A 19,783-nucleotide genomic window follows, 5' to 3' on the forward strand; every position below is an offset into this window, starting at 1 on the left:
TCTGCCCTGTGAGTGCAAAGGAAAGGCCTCTCACTCCCTCCCTCAGCACCTCCCCACACACTCCCAGCAAGGGGAGGGAAGCAGGGCTGGGAGCCTGAGCAGCTGCAGCTGTGGGGAAGGGCAGACCCTCTGCTCTGGTCCCTGCTCCACTGTCTCCAGCTCTGATTCCTCACTGGTGGGCTTTCGGGTGTCCAGAACAAGGAGCCAACAATGGTCAGGACTTGCCCTCTGCTTCCTGCCTCCCCACAACCTGGTTCTGCAAATTCCCTCTGCCTCAGGCACCCTGAACTTGTCTGGGAGACCTGTCCTCCCCTGGAGGGAGACAGTCACCTCCCTTGTGCCCAGAGACTCTGCTCCCAGCACCAACACCTTCTCTACCACTCTCTCCTGCTCTCCTGCCACAGTGTGGGCTCCATGGGAACTTGAATAATCTGGAGCTCCTTTTACTTTGTGGGTCCAGACAACCAGACATGGGGGTGTGAGGAGAGTCAAGGGTGATTGTTCCCATGGACTCTGCTCCCCAACCATTCACCTCAGTGTTGCTAGCAGGACAAGGAAGGAAATCAGGGCTGACTCCTCCCGAAGCTCATTAGACATGGAGAGAGTTTCACTCTCCCTCCATGAGTTCTCTTCTCTCCTGAGAATTTTGTGAGCCACCTCAATCCTATTCTAGCTCTGTTAGTACCCAAGCACTGTCACTGTCTCCCATGATGAATATTCTGTACTTGGATATCCTGGGACCATTCTCAGATGCTAAGCATTTAATTATGGCTGGTGAGACTGAAACACTGAATTTAAATGTGACTGAATTTTAATCTAAGCTGAAGTGGGCAGGGTATTCCCTGGTGGTGCAGTGGTTGAGCACTGGGCTGGGAAGCTGTCCGCAGCCTCTGCAGCGCCAGTTCGATCCCCGGCCACCAGCGAGGGTCCCATATGGCGCGCAGAACTCTCCTACTGCACCCACTCTCCCCTCAGCAGTGTATTTCATCGGTCTGCCTGTTCTGTGCCCTGCTCTGGCTCTGGTGAATTCTCTCACCCTCCCGTGCTTCTGACTGTACCCAGTGTTTGTATATATATATATATATATATATATATATATAAATAAATAGATATTTAAAAAATAGATAAATACTGAAGTGGGCAAATATGACTGGGATCACCCTATTCTACCACAGAGGAACAGGTGAGGCATCTTTCAAATTGCATCCATTACTCTCTCCAGAGAGAAGACTTCGACACCTGTGCAGGCGCAGAGTTTCAGGTGAGGCTTCTGTCCTTCACTCTGGAAAATCCTGTCAACTTCATCTCTGCCTCTACCTGATATTGGAGCTTTTCAGGAAGGGCCATGGCCTTAGCCACAGCTACCAAGAAGATGAGGGAGGAAGCCACGTGCTCCATCTGCTTGGAGCTGATGACAAAGCCTGTGAGCATCCACTGTGGGCACAGCTTCTGCCGCCGGTGCATAGAGGGCATCCTTGAGAACGCACAAGGGACGTCATCCCTGAGGGAGCCCCAATGTCCCCTGTGCCGGGCACCATTTCAAAGGGCGAGTCTCCGATCCAACAAGCAACTGGAAAACCTCATTCAAACTCTCAAGGAGATAGACCGTGAGAGACTGTGTGAGGAGCACGGCGAGCGGCTCCACCTGTTCTGTGAGGTCGACAGGCAGCTCATCTGCTGGCGCTGTGAGCGCTCCCCCCAGCACAGAGGACACTGCACGGCTCTAGTGGAGGACGTGTATCCAGGCTACAAGGTGAGTGGCCAGAGACTTTAGCAAGGACTGCCTCTCAGGTTGCACATTTCACTCCAATCAGTTGGAGTGAAAACTATTATCGTGACCCTAAAATAAGTTTGTACCATATCATTTTCCTGAATTAGTTTATTACACGTCCATGTTGAATTTATTACAGGTCCACCCCGTGTCCATCCTGACCTTCAAGGTTGGGCAGAATCCTTTCCTGTAAGAACTTCCTGTAATGAACTTCTCCTGGACAACAGATTTTGCTCTTTGCCACACCGGCCTCATTCATGGCCTCACCTCGCATATTTAATTGGAGACACCACAGCTTGCAAGAGCACAGGGAAGAATCTGAAACCCCAGGGGTCAGAACCACGTCCTTTTAGTTAGCCACAGTGTAAGGAGTGAGGAAGGAACACGGGACACCTAATGTCCCTTGGTGTGGGTGGCGAGGGGGGCACCAATGGGCGGGAATGGGTGTAGGGGGAGACTGCCCAGAAGTGAGCCCAGAGGTGAAATACAAAATAACCATGTGTGGAGAAGAGTGAGGATTCTTCTCACTTGCTCAGGTGAGGCCGTGAGAAAGGAAATTAAGAAGGAACCTTGGTATTTCTCAGAGTCTAAGTCCTGGTCCAAAGTTGGGATTTTATTTGTGGAGGGAAAGATTAGGTTCACATTTAAAAGAACATTCTGCATGCACAAAATAAACATCAAGGAGTAAAATCAAAGTTAGTCCTCTAAGAAAAGGGGATGGAAACACGTTTTAGCAAGGATGAAGAAGGACAGTTAAAGGATTTAGAAAGAATTGGTGAGTGATGAAGCCTTGAGAGGTGCAGGCACCTCCCACATTTCTCACACAATAGCTGCTAAAGTGAGGCTCCCTGTGCTGTGCAGGAATGAGGAAGCGGGATTCCTTCCTCCTCTGCCCTGGTGACATTTGAAGGAAACATCCCCAGTGTGCGTCTCTGTGTTCCCTCATCCCTGAGGTGCCTGTGTCTTGTGTGAAGGTTCTGGATCCTGTGTCAGGGCGTGTCAGTCCTGAGCACCATCAGCGCACTCACCTCCCCCTGTAACCCCACGAGCAGCTCATCATTGTGATGGGGCAGATCCCATAACCTGCCCACTAAGTAGTTGAAAAAAAGCAACATAAGGTGATGGACGTGGCCTCAGGAATCTGACTGTGGAGGCTGAAATATCGTAAGAGTTTCAGTTCTTACTAGATGGAAGGTGTGAGCGACTTAGTTATTGCCTTCATGACTTGGTTTCCCCATCTCTTAATAGAGGCTGAAAACATGAGAAACTGTGTGACAAGTAACCCTAGAGATTGGTATGGAAACTAATCACTCTAAGTTGACTTCATGACAGTTCTTCAGGTGACAGCAGAGCTCCCCCTCCCCCATGAACTGGTTCTGTAACTTCAGCTGCCATCCTGGGCTCTCCTACCTGACTCACCCTAACATGTAAAAAGTTCCACATGTTTCCAACACTCTGTATTATGATTGGTCCAGCCTATTATTTTATAAAATTTACTTTTAGATGATTATAATCTTGTACATGTAGCATGTCCCTGGCAGACTGCAGTATTGTAAATAGCTTAGTCTGTGGTCCACAGATGAGCTGGGAATCACAGATCGCCCACAGCACAGAAAGATGCCACAATCCTGCCACTGCCCAGGGCCACTGAGGGCATGAATTACATTAACGCCCTTATGTTGCTTCTTCTCAAAGCCTAAGGACTCAAAAATATATTCGACGTTATGGTACATCTTGGAGGCAGGGATTCTTCTAGGTGCCAAATGAGAGTCGTGAAATGGACAAGCCATAACTCACCCAAGTTTTCCTTCAGGAAAAGCTCCAGGAAATTGTGACAAAACTGAAAGCAGCGCAAGACCGCTGTGTGATATTGAAGTTGGACAAGAAAAATGAAAGAACACAATGGGAGGTGAGAATTTGATTTTCTTGATATTAAACTATTTTCCAGTCTAGAATACAGGCATTAGGTGATTGGGAATAGTAATTTTTGAAGATTTATTCTCATTAAATCAGACCAAACTGTGGAAACCCAAAGAATAGGCCTTTTTCTTTAAAATTTGCCATTAGTTGTCTGCATCTAGAAGAATTTTCCTCTGCTTTCTGTTTCTATGAATAATAATTGGCTAGATATCCTAACACCTCAGTCAGGAGAATAAAACATGCCTGTGCTTCTTACTTTTCAAGTTTTCAATGACTGAAATTACCTCCTGTCTGAAGATCATGAACTTACCTGGGCACATCTACCACAGCACAGGGTCTGACCCTCTACATTCCTGGTTCCAATATCAACTTTAGGGAACACAATAAGAGGACCAGTGCAGGAGACAATCCCATAACTCAAGCTTGTGAGACTGTTGATGAGGATAGAGCTTTGCAAGAACTTGCACACTTGCACTGCAGACTGTGGGTCTCTAAGACAGTGTCCATGGCTGACCAGCCCCTGCAGGATCAGACACATTCTGTTATGGAAATATGGACGTAATCCATCCCTTAGTAATCAAATTTAAAAGTCATTTTCCTCTTTCAGGGTTTCTTCCCACATTTGTCCTATTCTTTGTAGATGTGCATATGTGAAACTTAAACTCCTCCTATCCTCATGTTAAAATCCTTGGAAGTTTGGGTGCCTTACTAGGAACTGGCAGGTGGAGATCCCTGTCACTGTAGCATTGCAACTGCCTCTGTCTCCCCCTTCTGGAATCTCGGGTAGTGAGGAGAACTCCTATTGCTACACACCATATAGGAAACCATGACAGTGGCACAACATCTACCCCAACACCACAGTCACTGAAGCACTGTGTGACTTGAGAAAGCACCCATGGAAATTACACTTTGTCCTCCCCAGAGAAAACCGAGTCTCTCAGTGTTTTTCTTAGTCTCATCCTTAGGATGATAACTGAATCCTGGCTTAAGGCAATAATATTTCTGGTAACTATCATGATTCTGCAACTCCTACCCTTTCATTCTTTTATCTCTGGGATGAGATGAAGGAAAGTGAGCAAGTGCCAACAGAGCTAGGATCAGCTTTCCCACATCTGAGAGTCTGCCACTTGGGCTGGACTCTGCAGACGGAGCTGGACAATTTTTGAGCTTCAGAGCCCAGGGGAAAATGATCCACAGAATCTCAGCAAACTTTTCTGGGGTGTTTGTCTAAATACACATTACCTGACATTGCCATTTTCCTCATTTCTAACTGAATAGCCCAGTGCATTATGTTCAGTTGTTTTCCAGCTGTTGCCACATTCCCTCTGCAAAATTTTTTCAGCATTTGAACCAGAAACTCTATGTCCATTAACAATAACTCCATTGCTCCCTCCTCCCAGCTCTTGGTGGCCAACATTCTACTTCTTATTTCTCAATTTAACTAGGGACCTCATATGAGAAGACTCATATGTTCTTTCGCTTTTTTTTTTTTTAAATGACTTTTTTTTTTATTTTTTTTTCTTTTATAGAGGCATGTTTTATTTATTTGTTTGTTTGTTCCGTTTATACATGAACTGGGTACAGTCAGAAGCGCGGGAGGGTGAGAGAATTCACCAGAGCCAGAGCGGGGAGCAGAGCAGGCAGAAGGACCGAAGTACACTGCTGAGGGGAGCAGCGGGCGGCAGGAGAGGTCTGCGCGCCATGTGGGACCCTATGGTGACCTATGGTGGCCAGGGAGCAGCTGGGAATCGAACCGGCGCTGCAGAGGCTGCGGGCACTTCGCAACCCAGCGCTCAACCGCTGCGCCACCGGGGAGGCCCTGTTCTTTCGCTTTTGCTCTTTGGCTCATGTCCTTTTGCATGAATCTCCAAGATACATCCAGTCGGGAACGTGTCACAGTTTGCTTTCCTCCTGTGGGTGAGCAGATTTGCACAGTGTTTGGGTCCCACCTGTGTTTACTGACTCACCATAGAGGTATGTTTGGTTTGTTTCCCCCTCTCTGCCTACTTTCTTGATTCTAGAAGAACATAGAGCTTCGGAGACAAGTAATCCAGTCTGAGTTTAGGAATCTCCACAACTTCCTCGATGATGAGGAGAGAGATTATTTAAGGAGACTGGAGAAAGAGAAAGAGCAGCTGCTGAGGAGACTGCAGGAAGATGAAGCCAGTCTGGTAAAGCAGAGCTCTGAACTTGAGAGCCTCATCCTGGAATTAGAGAAGAAATGTCAAGAATCAGCCCAGAATTTGCTGCAGGTAAGAGAGGCTGAGAACTTGTAGGAAAGAAAGGAGGTGTCATCTGTTCCCGACTATTGAGTGGAGAATGACGAGGGAGCCTGGGGAGATTTCTGAGACCTGTCTACTCCACTTAATTGTGGCACCGACATTAAAGAAACATTCTTTAAAATCTATATTCATGTCGCTGTGGTCTTGCAGGTCCAGGAGTCACATGTGAATCAGAAATTTAAACTGTCTCTGGGTAGATGTGGAGGCTTCCTGTTTTTATGGAACCACAGCAAAACTTCCTGCCATTTATTCGCCCTTGTCAACTGTTCGTGGGACCCTTTCTAACCATCTCTTGAATAGAATGGGGCAGCCGAAATAAATGATAACCTCCTGATGCATATTGTCTTGGGCCATAAGCTCTTAGGGAACCTGCTTTCAGCTGCTTGAATCTTCCAGCAGGTGATCATAGATGCTTGGACTCCAGCTGCTATTGCAGGACTGGTAGTTACACTGTGAGGGTGAGGTTGTAGCATGAGAGTGAGCCCTCAGCAGGTGACAACTGCTGCCTCTGCATCAGTGGCCCAGCCCCAGTGTCTGGGCATGGATTCCCCAGTGAGGACCTTTGTCATCTGTGATCTCTGATACGGGCTCCTCAGAAGGAAATTAGGTGACTTCTAGCAAAAGGTAACATGATCAAGTCCCTGAGGTCACAGGCTACTGTGAATGCAGACTCCACAGCTCCCCACAAGCCTGAGCAAGTGCGATCACACACTCACACACACTGGCCGGGACTATCCTAGGGGACTGGGATGGGAAAGTTCTATCTTGGTATGCGTGGGTGTCTCAGGCTGGGTCACTCTGCTTCCTGGGGTGGAGTGTTCGTAACAAGTAACCCCATGTGTCTAGTGACATGACATACTGATTTTCCCACACTCACCTTCTGTCTTTGTTTTCACTGTAGGGTGTGAAAGACACAATGAAAAGGTAAGTCTGTCTGAACACATGGTTAAGAAGTGAGGATGTGACGGGATCCAGAGCTGAATGGAACGTCCACTGCAGAAGGTCTGTTGTCTGTTTATTCTAGGCATTCAGATGTGGAGCTGAAAATACCAGAGGACCTCTCTCTGGACCCTCAAACTGTGTGCAATGTTTCTGAGCTTTACTGTGATGTGAGGAAAATGTTACAGCGCTACCAAGGTATGTGAAGGAAATAACTGCCTTTATGCTTCACAGCAAAGACCCCTTAAGTGGTAGCCAAGCTTCCTACCTGTCCTGCTCAGACTCAAACTCAGAGAGCTTGCTGAGCTGTTTTCAGTGAGTCCGGAAAACTCTCCCTTCAGTGTAGACAGGGAAGCAGCAAACTGTTCTCTCTTCAGGCTCTTCGAATTCCTCCTCTCCAGTTGATTTGCTGTATTAACCTGGCCAGCCACTACCTCATTTTCCCATCCTGAAAAATAAAAATATGAAAAGATCTTTATTTAGTGAGTTTTCATGAAAATTAAATGCAATAGCAGGTGTAAAGTGTTTAGAACAATCTGCACCATAATGTTTATTGTTAATATTTCGTTAAACATTCAGCAAAATTAAAGAAAGATAGATCAGTATTCAGGATTAAAGAGAAAATGGATTGTGACGCCATAAATATTTGAATCTTAATGAAAGCCAGCATTACAAATTCCAAAATCTTGGTTCTTATTTAGTACTTGCCATGTTCCGCATATCCACAATTAGTTATTCAAACTAAATTGTTTTAATAATTCCTCTGGCTGTAAAAACTGAAGCTGAAATGAGTCTCTATGGCTATAAGAATATTCGGTTGCGTCAATCAACACACATATTATCTCACAGGGTTGTGGTTCAGATATGTGTGGCTCACATCTGCTAGGACTTATGCATAGGGCCTTACAGAGTGCAGTTAATGTGTTGGCTGGGCTGTGTTCCCATCTGGAGACTAGACTGGGGAATAATCTACCTCCAAGCTGCCTCTGATACTTGGCAGAATTCACCTCTTATGATTATAGAACTTATGACCCTGGCTTTCTTCTATTGAAGAGATTGTGTCCTCATCTTCTGGAACACTGTCAGCTCTATAAGGCACCCCTTAGATTGCATAGCAAGGCCATTATGTCTTCAAATAAGCTCAAGTATATTACTTCCACATATTGGTTACTTACCAAATACCAGGAATTTCTCCAAGCACTAGGCGTCCATTAGCTCCTTCAAACCTCCCCACCATTACTGTTCAGGTATGATCATTTCCTACTATAGTATGCAGTCTCAGAAAGTGAGTCACAGAGGTAAAAGAACTAGGCTGCACTTGAATCCAGGATGGTTGTACTTGAAGTGTTCTGTATTCTCAGCAAATAAAATGTGTCTTTCTCTTTTATCAGTCAGCGTGACTCTGGATCCAGACACAGCTCATCATGAATTAATTCTGTCTGAGGAACGGAGACGTGTGACCCGCGGCAGCCCCCAGGAGAAGCATTTCCGTTTTAGCGGATTCTATGCCTTAGCCTGTGTCCTGGGCTGTGAGGGCTTCACCTCAGGAAGACATTACTTCGAAGTGGATGTGGGAGCAGCAAGATCTGGGTGGGAGTTAGGAGTTTGTGGGAAAAATGTGCAGAAGATCTGGGAAATAATCAGAGGGCCTCAGTCTGGATTCTGGTACATCAGACTCTGCCAGGAGAATGGCTACATGGCCCTCACCTCTCCCCCAACTTCTCTTACATTGAAGGAGCCGCCCCTGCTGGTGGGGGTTCTTCTGGACTATGAGGCTGGACTTGTGTCCTTTTACAACATGACCACAGGCTCCCTCATCTTCACCTTCCCAAGGGCCTCCTTCTCTGGTACTCTTCGGCCTTATTTCCAGGTTAATCATTGTTCTTCTTTATTCCTCCCTCCACCATTGCAGTAATTTTAAGAACAGTCTCTTTTGTTGAACCATTATAGAAATATAATGTGAGTTGTACTGGCAAAGAAATATCATCTGTTTTCCTTGCTGCTCTTTCCCTTAAACTGGAGCATTTCTGAGTTCTCAGTGGGCACTCAATGACTATGCAATGAATGAGTGGATACAGCCACTGTACAGACACTACAGAAGATCAGCCTGACTTGCAGGGAAGCAAGTGCACAGCAATGATCATGCAACACCCACTCCATTGCGAGGTCAGATCTCTGAATTCCAAGGGTCCTGGTCTGACCAGCAGGGTGAGCAGACATCTAGAGTGCTGAGTGCTCCCATTGTGTTTGATACCAGCAGAGTCTCCCGTGGAGATGAGGGGAAGCTGCATTGTATCTGTCAGCTGCATAGAAGAGCAGGACAGCAAAAATAATATTTCTTTTCACCACTGACATGATGGTTACATTAACTGAGAGAACTATTATTATGAAGCAAATTTACTTTTAGTACAACAGAAATTTTCTTGAAGAGATTATGTAGTCAAACTGAGGCCTGGGCTCAGGAGACCAGCCTCAGATTTCTTGAGTGACTGACTGGTCACTCACCTGAAGTTTCGGGCCCAGGTTTATTCATGGAAATTACATGCACAGAAAGAGAACATACTGTTTTTTCTTACTGAAGCAGAAAAGACATCTACTGAATTTCCAACAATGGTATTCACTGAGGGAGTGTGGTTCCTGTCAACCTCAGTTAGCTGAGAAAGGAGAAATACTGTTCCCACTTCACAACAACCACTTTATTCCACACAGCTCATAGAGAGGCAGCTCTGTGTGTATGAAAGATGTGAGCACAGAGGTTACTGAATATCTCATCCTGAAAGGAGAATGCCCTGTTATCCCACTTAGGCATAAAAATTATTTGGGGACAAAGGCAATTGTGTAAAAACATGTTCAAGAGAAGCTCTTGACCCTCACCTTGTTTGCCAAAGAGGAAGGATAGAACTACCAGAATTACCAGAGACACATCTAGACCCTGAGAAAGCACTACAGGCATCCGCATAACCAGCAGGTAACACTAACCCTTGTCTTCCATGCTTGCCCCATATCTTTGCCTTCCCAACATTCCTCACCTAGAAATTCATCTCTCTTTGTCTTATCAATTCTCTAAGAATCTACTGCTCATTAGTTACCTTCTCCAGGAGCTTCAGTTCTAAACACCACCTGTGTTCCTAGTCTCTGAGTTCCTGTGAGTAATAGCGGTGCACGTGTGTCCAGGAAAACTTCCTGCTTCTCCTTCCTCTTCCGCTGCTACCCCATTCACACCACGTCTCTTCACTCTGCTCTCCTGATGTGCGAGTTTTCTCCATCGACCTGAGTGTCTCACAATCCAAATCAAATCTGATATAATGGAGTTCCAACAGGGCCCCCTACCCCCAGGATATGGGCTCAGTGCCACACAGTCTCCAACCCCACCCCTGACCTCACACCTGTCACAAGCCCACATTGTCACCTGTGCTTCTGACTAACTGGCTATGAATCAAAGGTGCCTTTGACTTCCTCTTCCAGTTCCATCATTTGCTAGAAACGTTCACAGAACTGAGGGAGATACTGGGTGTTGGAAAAGTCATGATGCATTTTTGCAGCAGATGGCCCTAGAAAATATGTCATGACTTTTCTGACACCCCAGTACTTTCCTCACTAGTTTACTGTTCCAGATGGTGGGTGACTATTGGAGCACTTTCTTGTTCAGATTCTGAGAAGATTCATGAGAGTTCCAGGGAGTGTGAGACGGGGCCTCCCATTCACCCTCGGGCTTCTCACCACACTGTGGTGCCAGGCCCATCAGAGTCTCAATTCCATAGTTACTCACTCTTTTGTCTTTGCCCCACACGAGGTTCTACACCTCAGATTCTGCAGAACTGATTCTTACATCCGCCATTTCTAGCCTAGACTAGACCATCAGGCCCCTGGCATCAAAACCTAAGAAGAGTCTGTGCACTGGTTTTCTGGGACTTCCAAGGTGGGAAGGAATTACCAGACCTTGGAATTGGACATGAAGAATACACTGCTGGTCCTTCACCCTGGATAGTCTCTTCACCAGGAACAAAGAGACGAAGAGATGACTGTTCAGGAAAATGCGTGGCGTGTTGGTGAGCGTGTGGTTAAGGGAATATGCTAAAATCTTTGAGTTTATCCTGAGTTTCTTATGACAAGGACACTGAGCCAACATGTCCAATTCTCGGAAACTGTGTCGCCTTGTCACTCCTGTCCCCAGGCTTGAGGCTGCAGCTTGAGGCTCCTTCCTGCTGCACCTCCCCCTGCAGTGACCCTCAGGGCTAATGGCTGTTGCCATGGTCCCTGAGGTCCAGCGTGGGCAAGGAACCATGCGCGCAGGGGGAGAACAGCAAACTCCCTAAGATGCGGAGAAGCCGAATGCCTGCCAAGAAATAATGACCACCAGAAGCTGCCACAAAGATGATTAAAAGAAATGCTGACCACCTGGAACCTTATCTCGCTTTCTCAAGGCCCACAAACTTTATTCTGCTACAACTGTCTTTCTAAAATCTTTCCTTTTTCTGGTCATTGATTGCTAATTAAAAAACATACCTAATTTAATAATTAGGTTAATGCAAATGAAACATTACTAAACACTGTGTTATAATAGAATTGTTAGTTTAATAATCTTTCTATTATGTGCTTAACTTTAGTACCTTTGATATTAACTGCATTATAAAATAAATTCACCCATGACAATTAATTATGATAGTTAGTGCAACTAGAAAATAATTATATAGAACAGTAAAAAGAATTTATAGCCTGTCCAATTAGGAATGAGGCTAGATGTAACTTCGGACATAAATCACTGCCCTGTCAATTAAGCTAAATTTATGAGCAAACTGATCTCTTTTTGATGCTTTTAGAAAAACATATATATACTGACCACTAGCTTAATAAAGACGCACTCAGATTTACACTCTCTCTTGAAGTGTGTCTGTTTGTCATTTCTTTAGCCGAATCCCTGACCACCCTGCGCAGTCTCTCAACCCTGAGACGGCCTCATCGTCTACTGCTGTGCTGGTCTGCGGCACCTTCCCTCTGACTTGTCCCTTGTCTCTGTCCTCCCAGACCTGGACTCTCTGAAGGTGATGGAAATGTGTGGGGTTGGCTGTTTTTTCATGTTGCTACCACTCTGAGTGTCTGTTAGTGAGATATGGACATGCTGGGTCTGATGAAGTTACTACATGGAGATTGAAATAAGCTTTCCCACCTTCCAATGACTTATCTCCAATTTCTGATTTTACTTCTAAAAGGAAAAGTGACAGCACCCATCTGGGCCTCAGTTCTTAAAGTGTGATATTGGGGCTGTGTGGGGTTGTGAGAAGTGTTCAGGTACAAAGCTCGAGTCATAAAACAAGACATGGGCTTTTGGGGGGGTTAATTCTTATAAAGACTTAAAAGAATTTCACTTGGGTCACCTTCTAAGGAGGAATTCTTGGGCCACTATTATTTAATCTCTGTGAAAATCCCAGGTAAATTGCTCCCTTATTTCAGCCTCCATTTCTCCATAAAAGATGGAACTTCAGTTCAGAAATGACAGGGAAAAGCATTCCTTACTGGGTTGGACTGAGTCCAGATTGGAGGGTCCGGACTCTTGCTGTCTACTCTGACCATCTGGAATGCTGTGTGATAACACAGTGACACTCAGCCTGGGCCACACATATTTAAAATGACGTGAAGAGGCACCAGGCAGAGGACTGCCATCCCGTGGTGCTTCCATAGGGACACTGAAGAGTCTCTTTTTTCTAGAAGGGTGACCAAAGTCACGTCTTTCTCTTTATCCAGGACCACATGAGCATCCCAGAAAGTCGTGGGGATGATCTGAGCACACAACCTTCACTGAGCACCGCCTTCACTCCTGTGCTGGGTCCTAGAGCATTCAGGGTTCCACCCCTACTCAAGCCTCTCCCCTGTGCCCCCTGTGGTGAGGAGGTGCCTGTACCAGGAATGTGGGTGGATGGCATGACATGTTTGACTGTTGTTTATCTGTGGGGGCTCCCCTTCCATACCTGGGATCTCTTGGTCCCGGGATGAAGTCCAGCTTCCAAGAGATCCATGAGCTGGCAAGGGCTGTTACCTATGAGGGTGCAGTGGATTTAAGTTACGGACTGACCCTATCGTTGTCAGCAATGTAGCTCTGGAAACAGACTAAAGTTTTAAAAGGACAGGGTCACAAATTCATTTATCTCTGATGAAGATGCTTGGCTTATTGGGTTCATCTCTAAGATCAATTATTTAGCAGATGCGCACAGATGAGAAGCAAGGGCACAGGGACAGGGGCTGGTAGAAACAGGCCCAGTGTCCTTTCACCTGACTGGGACTCACCCTTCTTCACTAGAGCCACTGGGGATAGCGCGCTGAGGCCTGAGCCTGCAGGGTGTTCAACGATGCTTTCTCCATCCTGCTGAATGAGAGGGCTCTTGAGAAAGGGGCTGATCCTGTGGAACTTTCAGGTCACGGAAATGGAGACTCCGAATCTGGCTTGGCAGGAGAATGAAGAGGTGAAGGGAAAGAATGTACCCCTTGGTAAGATAGGAGGCGGGTCTGCCCTGAAAATAGAGGGGGAGACAGATGTTGGGGATCCTTGGAGCCAGCTGAGCCAGAGAATCCCCCACCCCTCCAGCCTATAGCTGTGGTCTGCGGTTACTGGGCTCTCCTGTGGAAGCCTTCTAGTGGAAAACACAAAAATAAGGTAATGCAAATCTGCATGTTCAAACCCCAGATTGAAGAATGTTGTTTTGCTGTATATGGTTCAGATTTTTTCGTGAAATAAAGTGGACTTTGAGAGGTCAATGTAGGGGCGAGAATGAGTGGAGGAGTTGGTTAAAGGGGTGCAGGGTATTTCCTGAAAGTGAGCCTGTATAAATTTCAGGAGGCAAGGAGCAATATTAAAAATAAAGTTATCGGGCCTCCCCTCGTGGCACAGCGGTTGAGTGCTGGGCTGCGAAGCTGCCCGCAACCTCTGTAGTGCCGGTTCAATCCCAGGCCGCCTGCGAGGGTCCCACATGGCGCGCAGACCTCTCCTGCCGCCCGCTGCTCCCCTCAGCAGTGTGCTTCGGTCCTTCTGCCTGTTCTGTTCCCTGCTCCGTCTCTGGTGAATTCTCTCACCCTTCCGCGCTTCTGACTGTACCCAGTGCTTGTATAAATAAATAAATAAATCTTAAAAAAAAAAAAAAAAAAAAAAAAGAAGCAGCAAACTTTAAAAATAAATAAATAAATAAATAAAAATAATGTTATCATTAGTATTGTCCCCAAGAGCGGGGGAGCCAGGAGATTATGGGATTGTGTAGCCATGTTAGCGAGGAGTTGGAGCCCCCTCTTTCCCATTGTAGTCTCTGTGTAATTTCTTTAAGACTCCGCATGTTGTTCTACAATGCCCGATCCCTTAATGTAGTAACAGCATTCAGGAAATATCCCGCACCACCTTTAACCAACTCCTTCTCCACCCATATTCTTGCACCTGCATCGACCTTTCAATTAGTATTCTAACATTTAAGGGGTTCCAGGCCTTAAAACCATTTCATCACAGTCTAGAATACTGATCTCTTTTTCTTGCAGTGCTGAGAGTTTATGACATGTTAATAAACATTAGGTTGTAGACACATTCTAAACACTACAGACAGTGATGCTCTTAAATGTCATGCTACGTGAGGGAAGTGACATCTTCTATATTGCTATTTTCAGATGGGGAGAATGAGCAGGTGATTAGCCTGGGAGAGGAGGAATGTGAAGAGCCTGAAGAGTTCACCAGGAATGGGAGTGCAAACTGGTCCAACCACTGTGGAAAGCTGTGTGGAGATTTCTGGACCTACTAAACATAGAGCTTCCATATGACCCAGCAATTCCACTCCTAGGTATTTACCCAAAGGACACAGAAACATCAATTCCAAAGAACACCTGCACCCCTATGTTTATAGCAGCACTGTTTACAATAGCTAAGCTTTGGAAACAACCCAAATGCCCAAAAATAGATGACTGGATCAAGAAGATGTGGTACATATATACCATGGAATATTACTCAGCATTCAAAAAAGATAAACACATGCAATTTGCTGCAACATGGATGGCGCTGGAAGGGATCATGCTCAGCGAAATAAGCCAAAAAGAAAAAGAAAAATACCGGATGGTCTCACTCATAGCAGGAATCTAGAAAACTTAAATAAGGGACCAGGAAAATGAATAACTATAAGAAAGTGAAAATCAAAATCAACAAAAAACTATGAACCAGAGACACTTTTAGGGGGGCGGGGGCGGGAGGGGAGGGATTGGGGTCAGAATGGGGGGCTGCAATTGTATGGGGAATATAACAATAAAATTTATAAAAAAAAAAAAAAAGATTTATAAAAAAAAAAATAAAATAAAAAAGTGGATAAAAAAAAAAAAAAAAAAAAAAAAAAGAGTTCACCAGGAAGCTACATCCCTGCCTGCCCAGGAGGGGGAGAGTTTCAGCTCCACTGACAATAGCTGAACAGCCTCTATATCTGAGTCAACCCAGGGACAGCTGCTGAGTTTCTTACCACCAAAGGGGCATTTTACGTGAAGCATGAAGGGAACTCTTGACTTGACACACCTTGGAAGCACCTTAACATTTTCTTCACATCAAAGTAAAGCTCATGAGCATGGCACACAGTTTGAGGCTCGGGCTGTTCCAGCTTCACATCTGAATTCCTACAAGGAACAGGGGACATTCCATTCAGCTCTGGGTAGCCACACAACTGCCCACCTCCTCACACTCCCACATTCATACACACTCACCTGTTCAATGTGTCTTTTACATCCTACAGTGCGAACAAAGACAAATGTGAGTGTGGGAAAATCAGTATTTCGTGTCACTTGACATATGGGGGTACTTGTTATGAACACTCCACCCCAGGAAGTAGAGTGACAAAGCCTGACACACTCACACATACCCAGATAGAACGATTCCCATCCCTGTCCCGTAGGATAGTCCCTGCCAGTGTGTGTGAGTGTGTGATCGCACTTGCTCAGGCTTGTGGGGAGTCGTGAAGTCTGCATTCTCATTAGCCCGTGACCTTTGGGACGAGGCCAGGAGCAAGATTGTGTTCCCTTCTGCTATTAGTGACCCAATTTCCTTCTGAGGAGTCCATATCACCTCTCTCACTAATGACAAAGGTCCTCAGTGGGGAATCCATGCCCAGCCCCTGGCTCTGGTTCACTGAGGCAGAGGCAGCAGGTGTCACCTGCTGAGAGTGCTGTCATGCTACATCCTCACACTCACAGTGCAACCAGTCCTGCAACAGCAACTGGAGTCCAGGCAATTATGTTCACCGGCTGGAAGCTTCAGGAAGCTGAAATGAGGTTCCCTAATTGCTCAAGACAAGTGATTCAGGAGAAGGTTATCATTCATCTTGGCTGCCCCTCTCTATATACCAGTCATTTTGAAGAGATGGGAAGAAGGTTCCATGAACAACTGACAAAGGTGAATAAATGGGACGAAGGTTATTCTGCAGTTCTATTTGGCCAAGAACCCTACATTCAACCCAGAGAACCTAGAGTCTGAATCACATACTGCCCCTGTGGATACCTGCACAGGCCACCATCTGACATTGATATTGATTTTTTCTTTGGTTCCTAGAAGGGGAGGTTTATAATAAAAAGGGGGAGAAGAGTAAAGGACACTTGCATAGACACAAATGGGCAAAAGGGCTGCTGCTGCTATAGTCTTCAACATTTATTACTTTAAATATTGAATGAGTCAGAGAAGACTCGCCAGACTTCCCAGGCTCCCTCCACATTCTCCTCTCAATAGATCAGAAACAGACACATTCTTTCCTCCAAGTTCACAGTCTCCCTCACCTGCAATAAATTCTGGGCTGAGCCCTGACATTTCTTCTCTAGTTCCAGGAGGAGGCGCTCCAGTTCACGGCTCTGATAGTCCAGACTGGCTTCACTGTCTTGCAGTCTCCCCAGCAGCTTCTTTTTCTCTTTTTCCAGTCTCCATAGATAAGCCCTCTTCTCTACATGGAGGAAGTTGTGGAGATTCCTAAACTCAGACTAGATTTCTTGTCTCCGAATCTCTATGTTCTCCTAAAATCAAGAAAGTAGACAGAAAAGGGGGAAACAAACCAAATGTACTTCTATGGTGAGTCAGTAAACACAGGTGGGACCGAACACAGTGCAAATCTGCACACTCACAGGAGGAAAGCAAACTGTGACACGTGCCCAACTGGACATACACTGAAGATTCATGCAGAAGGAGATAAGCCAAAGAACAAAAGAGAAAGACCTTATGAGTCTTATCATATGTTGGCCCTCATCAGTGAGAAACAAGAGTAGAATGGTGGCCCCCAATCTCGAAGGATGGAGTAATGGAGTTATTGTTCATGGACATAGAGTTTCCATTTCAAATGCTGAAAAAGTTCTGCAGATGGAGGGTGGTGATGGCTGCAAAGGAACTAATTGCATTTCATGCCACTGGACTGTACACTTAGAAATGACCTAAAGGCTGGCACTCTGATGTGGAAAGGTGATCACAAAGCTGCAGCCACCTGATCTATTTCCTTCTTTCTCATCCACGATGCAGAAGAAGAAGCATCCTGGAATGCTGAATAGGAGAATAATGGAATTTGGCCAACACCAATTAACTTATCATTTATGAAGATAAAACCAAGAACTATGGGCAAGTGACACGCTATATATATGTTCTGAGGCAATTTCTTCAGTAAAATGGTAATAGTGAATATAACCAATACTGAATTTAAGTCATCAGGCTCGTAGGGGGAAGCCTGAAGAGTTACCAGATATATTATAGCACTTAGCCAGGATTCATTTTTCATCTCTACATGTAACACTTAAAAAAATTGGGAGACTCAGTTTTCATTTGTGGCCTATATATTTGCAATCTGCATTGCAATTTGTTTTCTCAATTCCCACAGTGCTTTAGTGACAGTGATATTGTGGTAGATGGGACATTGATTAGGACGCAGTGGAACTTTTTAAAAAAGATTTATATACTTATGCGTATAAGAACTGGGGTACAGGCCAGAGGTGTGGGGGTGAGAGGAATCACCAGAGACAGAGTGGGGAGCAGAACAGGCAGAGTGACTTAAATACACAGCAGAGCAGAGCGGCGGGTGCACTGTGGTCACCTCCTTGGCCAGTGATCGAACTCATGCGGCCGTGGCTACAAATACCTTCATCATCTGAGACTTATGCCCTTGCCCCACCAGGGAAGCCCTGAAGTGGAACTTTTTGTAGGAGACATGGGACAGGTGGACTCTGGCATTGACATGGTTTCCTTATATGGTTTGAAGCAACAGAAGTTCTTCCTATGACCTAATATTCCAGGAATGAGGAGACAGAGGCATTGTAAACCTACAGTGTCAGGAAACTTCACCTGTCATTTCCAAATAAGGTCCTCCACCTTCGAAGGATCTCGAAATGAGGGATGGAAGAGTCAAGTTTCACATCCACTCATAAAGAAGCAAGGTCAAGGTGAGAAGAGACCCTGAAAGAGGCAAAATGGCTCATACATCTGGGGAATTTGGTTACTAAATCATGGAGTACATCCATATCCATAACAGAATGTGTCTCTGATCCTGCAAAGCTAGTCAGCCACAGACACTATCTTAGAGACCCACAGTCTGCAGTGCAAGTGTATGCAAGTTTTGCAGAACTCTATCCTCATCACAACCTCACAAGCCTGAGTTATGGGAAGGTCTTCTGCACTGGTCCTGTTATTTGTGTTCCCTAAGGTTGGTTGGAACCAGGATGTCTGACCCTATACTCTGGTAAATGAGGACATTTACCATGTACACATGTTCATGATCTTCAGACAGGAGGTAATCTCAGTTATTTAAAACATGAAGCCCATTGAAGGTAAGGGGCACAACAGGCTGTTTCTCCTGACTAAGGTAATGGAACACCTAGTAAGTTTCTACTGCAAGGCTGAGGAAAGTAGAGGGAAATTCTCTTAGATTAGACAAAAAATGGAATTATTTTTTTAAAACTGGCATATTCTTTGGGGTTCAGCAGTTTGTACTGGTTTAATGAGAGCACCAAAAAAAAAAAAAAATCAATGAGTATTATGCCCAGTCATAGCCTATACAAGAATTCAGGATCAAAAATAGTTTGTGATCACTAAACTAAAAATTCTTACCTCCCATTCAGTTATTTGCTCTGTCGTGAACAACTTGGAAGTCTTGTACTCCCTTCTTTTTGTCACAATGTCTTGGAGAATTTCCTGCAGGAAAAATTGGGTGAGGTCTGGCTAATCAATTACAAAATCTCCATTTGGTACTTACGGGATATCCCAGCCTCCAAGGTATACAGTAACATTGAGTATATTTTTGAGACCTTATACTTTGAGAGGAAGCAACATGAGGGCAATAGCATAAGTCATTCCCTAGGAGTCCCTGAGCAGTTGCTAGGATTGTAACATCTTTCTGTTCTGTAGAAGTAGAGGCTTAGGAAGGGAGCAGTAACCTGCCCAAGGGGCCTGCTCAAGGGGCCCTCACTGGAATGTGGCGGAGATGTAATACCCATCACGGATCTAGGGATTGGACTATATCCACCACTATATTTAACCAAGAATATGCTTGGGTTACAATCACTGAAAAGCAAATTTTATAAAATAACATGGTGGACCAGTCATAGATAATACACAGTGTTTGATACACAGGGAACTTTTCACACGTAACACTGAGTCAGGACAAAAAGCCCAAGATGGCAGCTGAAGTTACAGAACCAGGTCATGGAGGGGGCGCCCTGCTATCACCTGAAGAACAGTGTCATGACGTCACCTCACAGTGATTAGTGTCCACATCCATCTCTAGGGTTTATTCAAAAGTTTCTCACATTTTCTTTTTTCTTTTACTAAAGATTTATTTTTTCTTTATTTATGCATACAAGAACAGGGGCATAGGTCAGAGGTGTGGGGGGTGAGAGGATTCAC

At 45.3% G+C, this 19,783-nt stretch overlaps 1 protein-coding gene across 1 annotated transcript; it reads left to right on the forward strand.

Moving 5' to 3' along the window:
* Window positions 1-1,345: 1,345 nt before the first annotated feature.
* Window positions 1,346-8,827, forward strand: LOC311188403 (E3 ubiquitin-protein ligase TRIM38-like; the record flags this gene model as incomplete). Its single annotated transcript, XM_084259503.1, has 5 exons — window positions 1,346-1,753; window positions 5,713-5,943; window positions 6,875-6,897; window positions 6,998-7,110; window positions 8,304-8,827. 5 exons carry the CDS (start codon window positions 1,346-1,348, stop codon window positions 8,825-8,827), a joined length of 1,299 nt encoding a protein of 432 aa, XP_084115629.1.
* Window positions 8,828-19,783: the final 10,956 nt, after the last annotated feature.

The sequence above is a fragment of the Talpa europaea genome, assembly GCF_964194135.1.
Source record: "Talpa europaea genome assembly, chromosome: 2".
Lineage (NCBI taxonomy): Eukaryota > Metazoa > Chordata > Mammalia > Eulipotyphla > Talpidae > Talpa > Talpa europaea.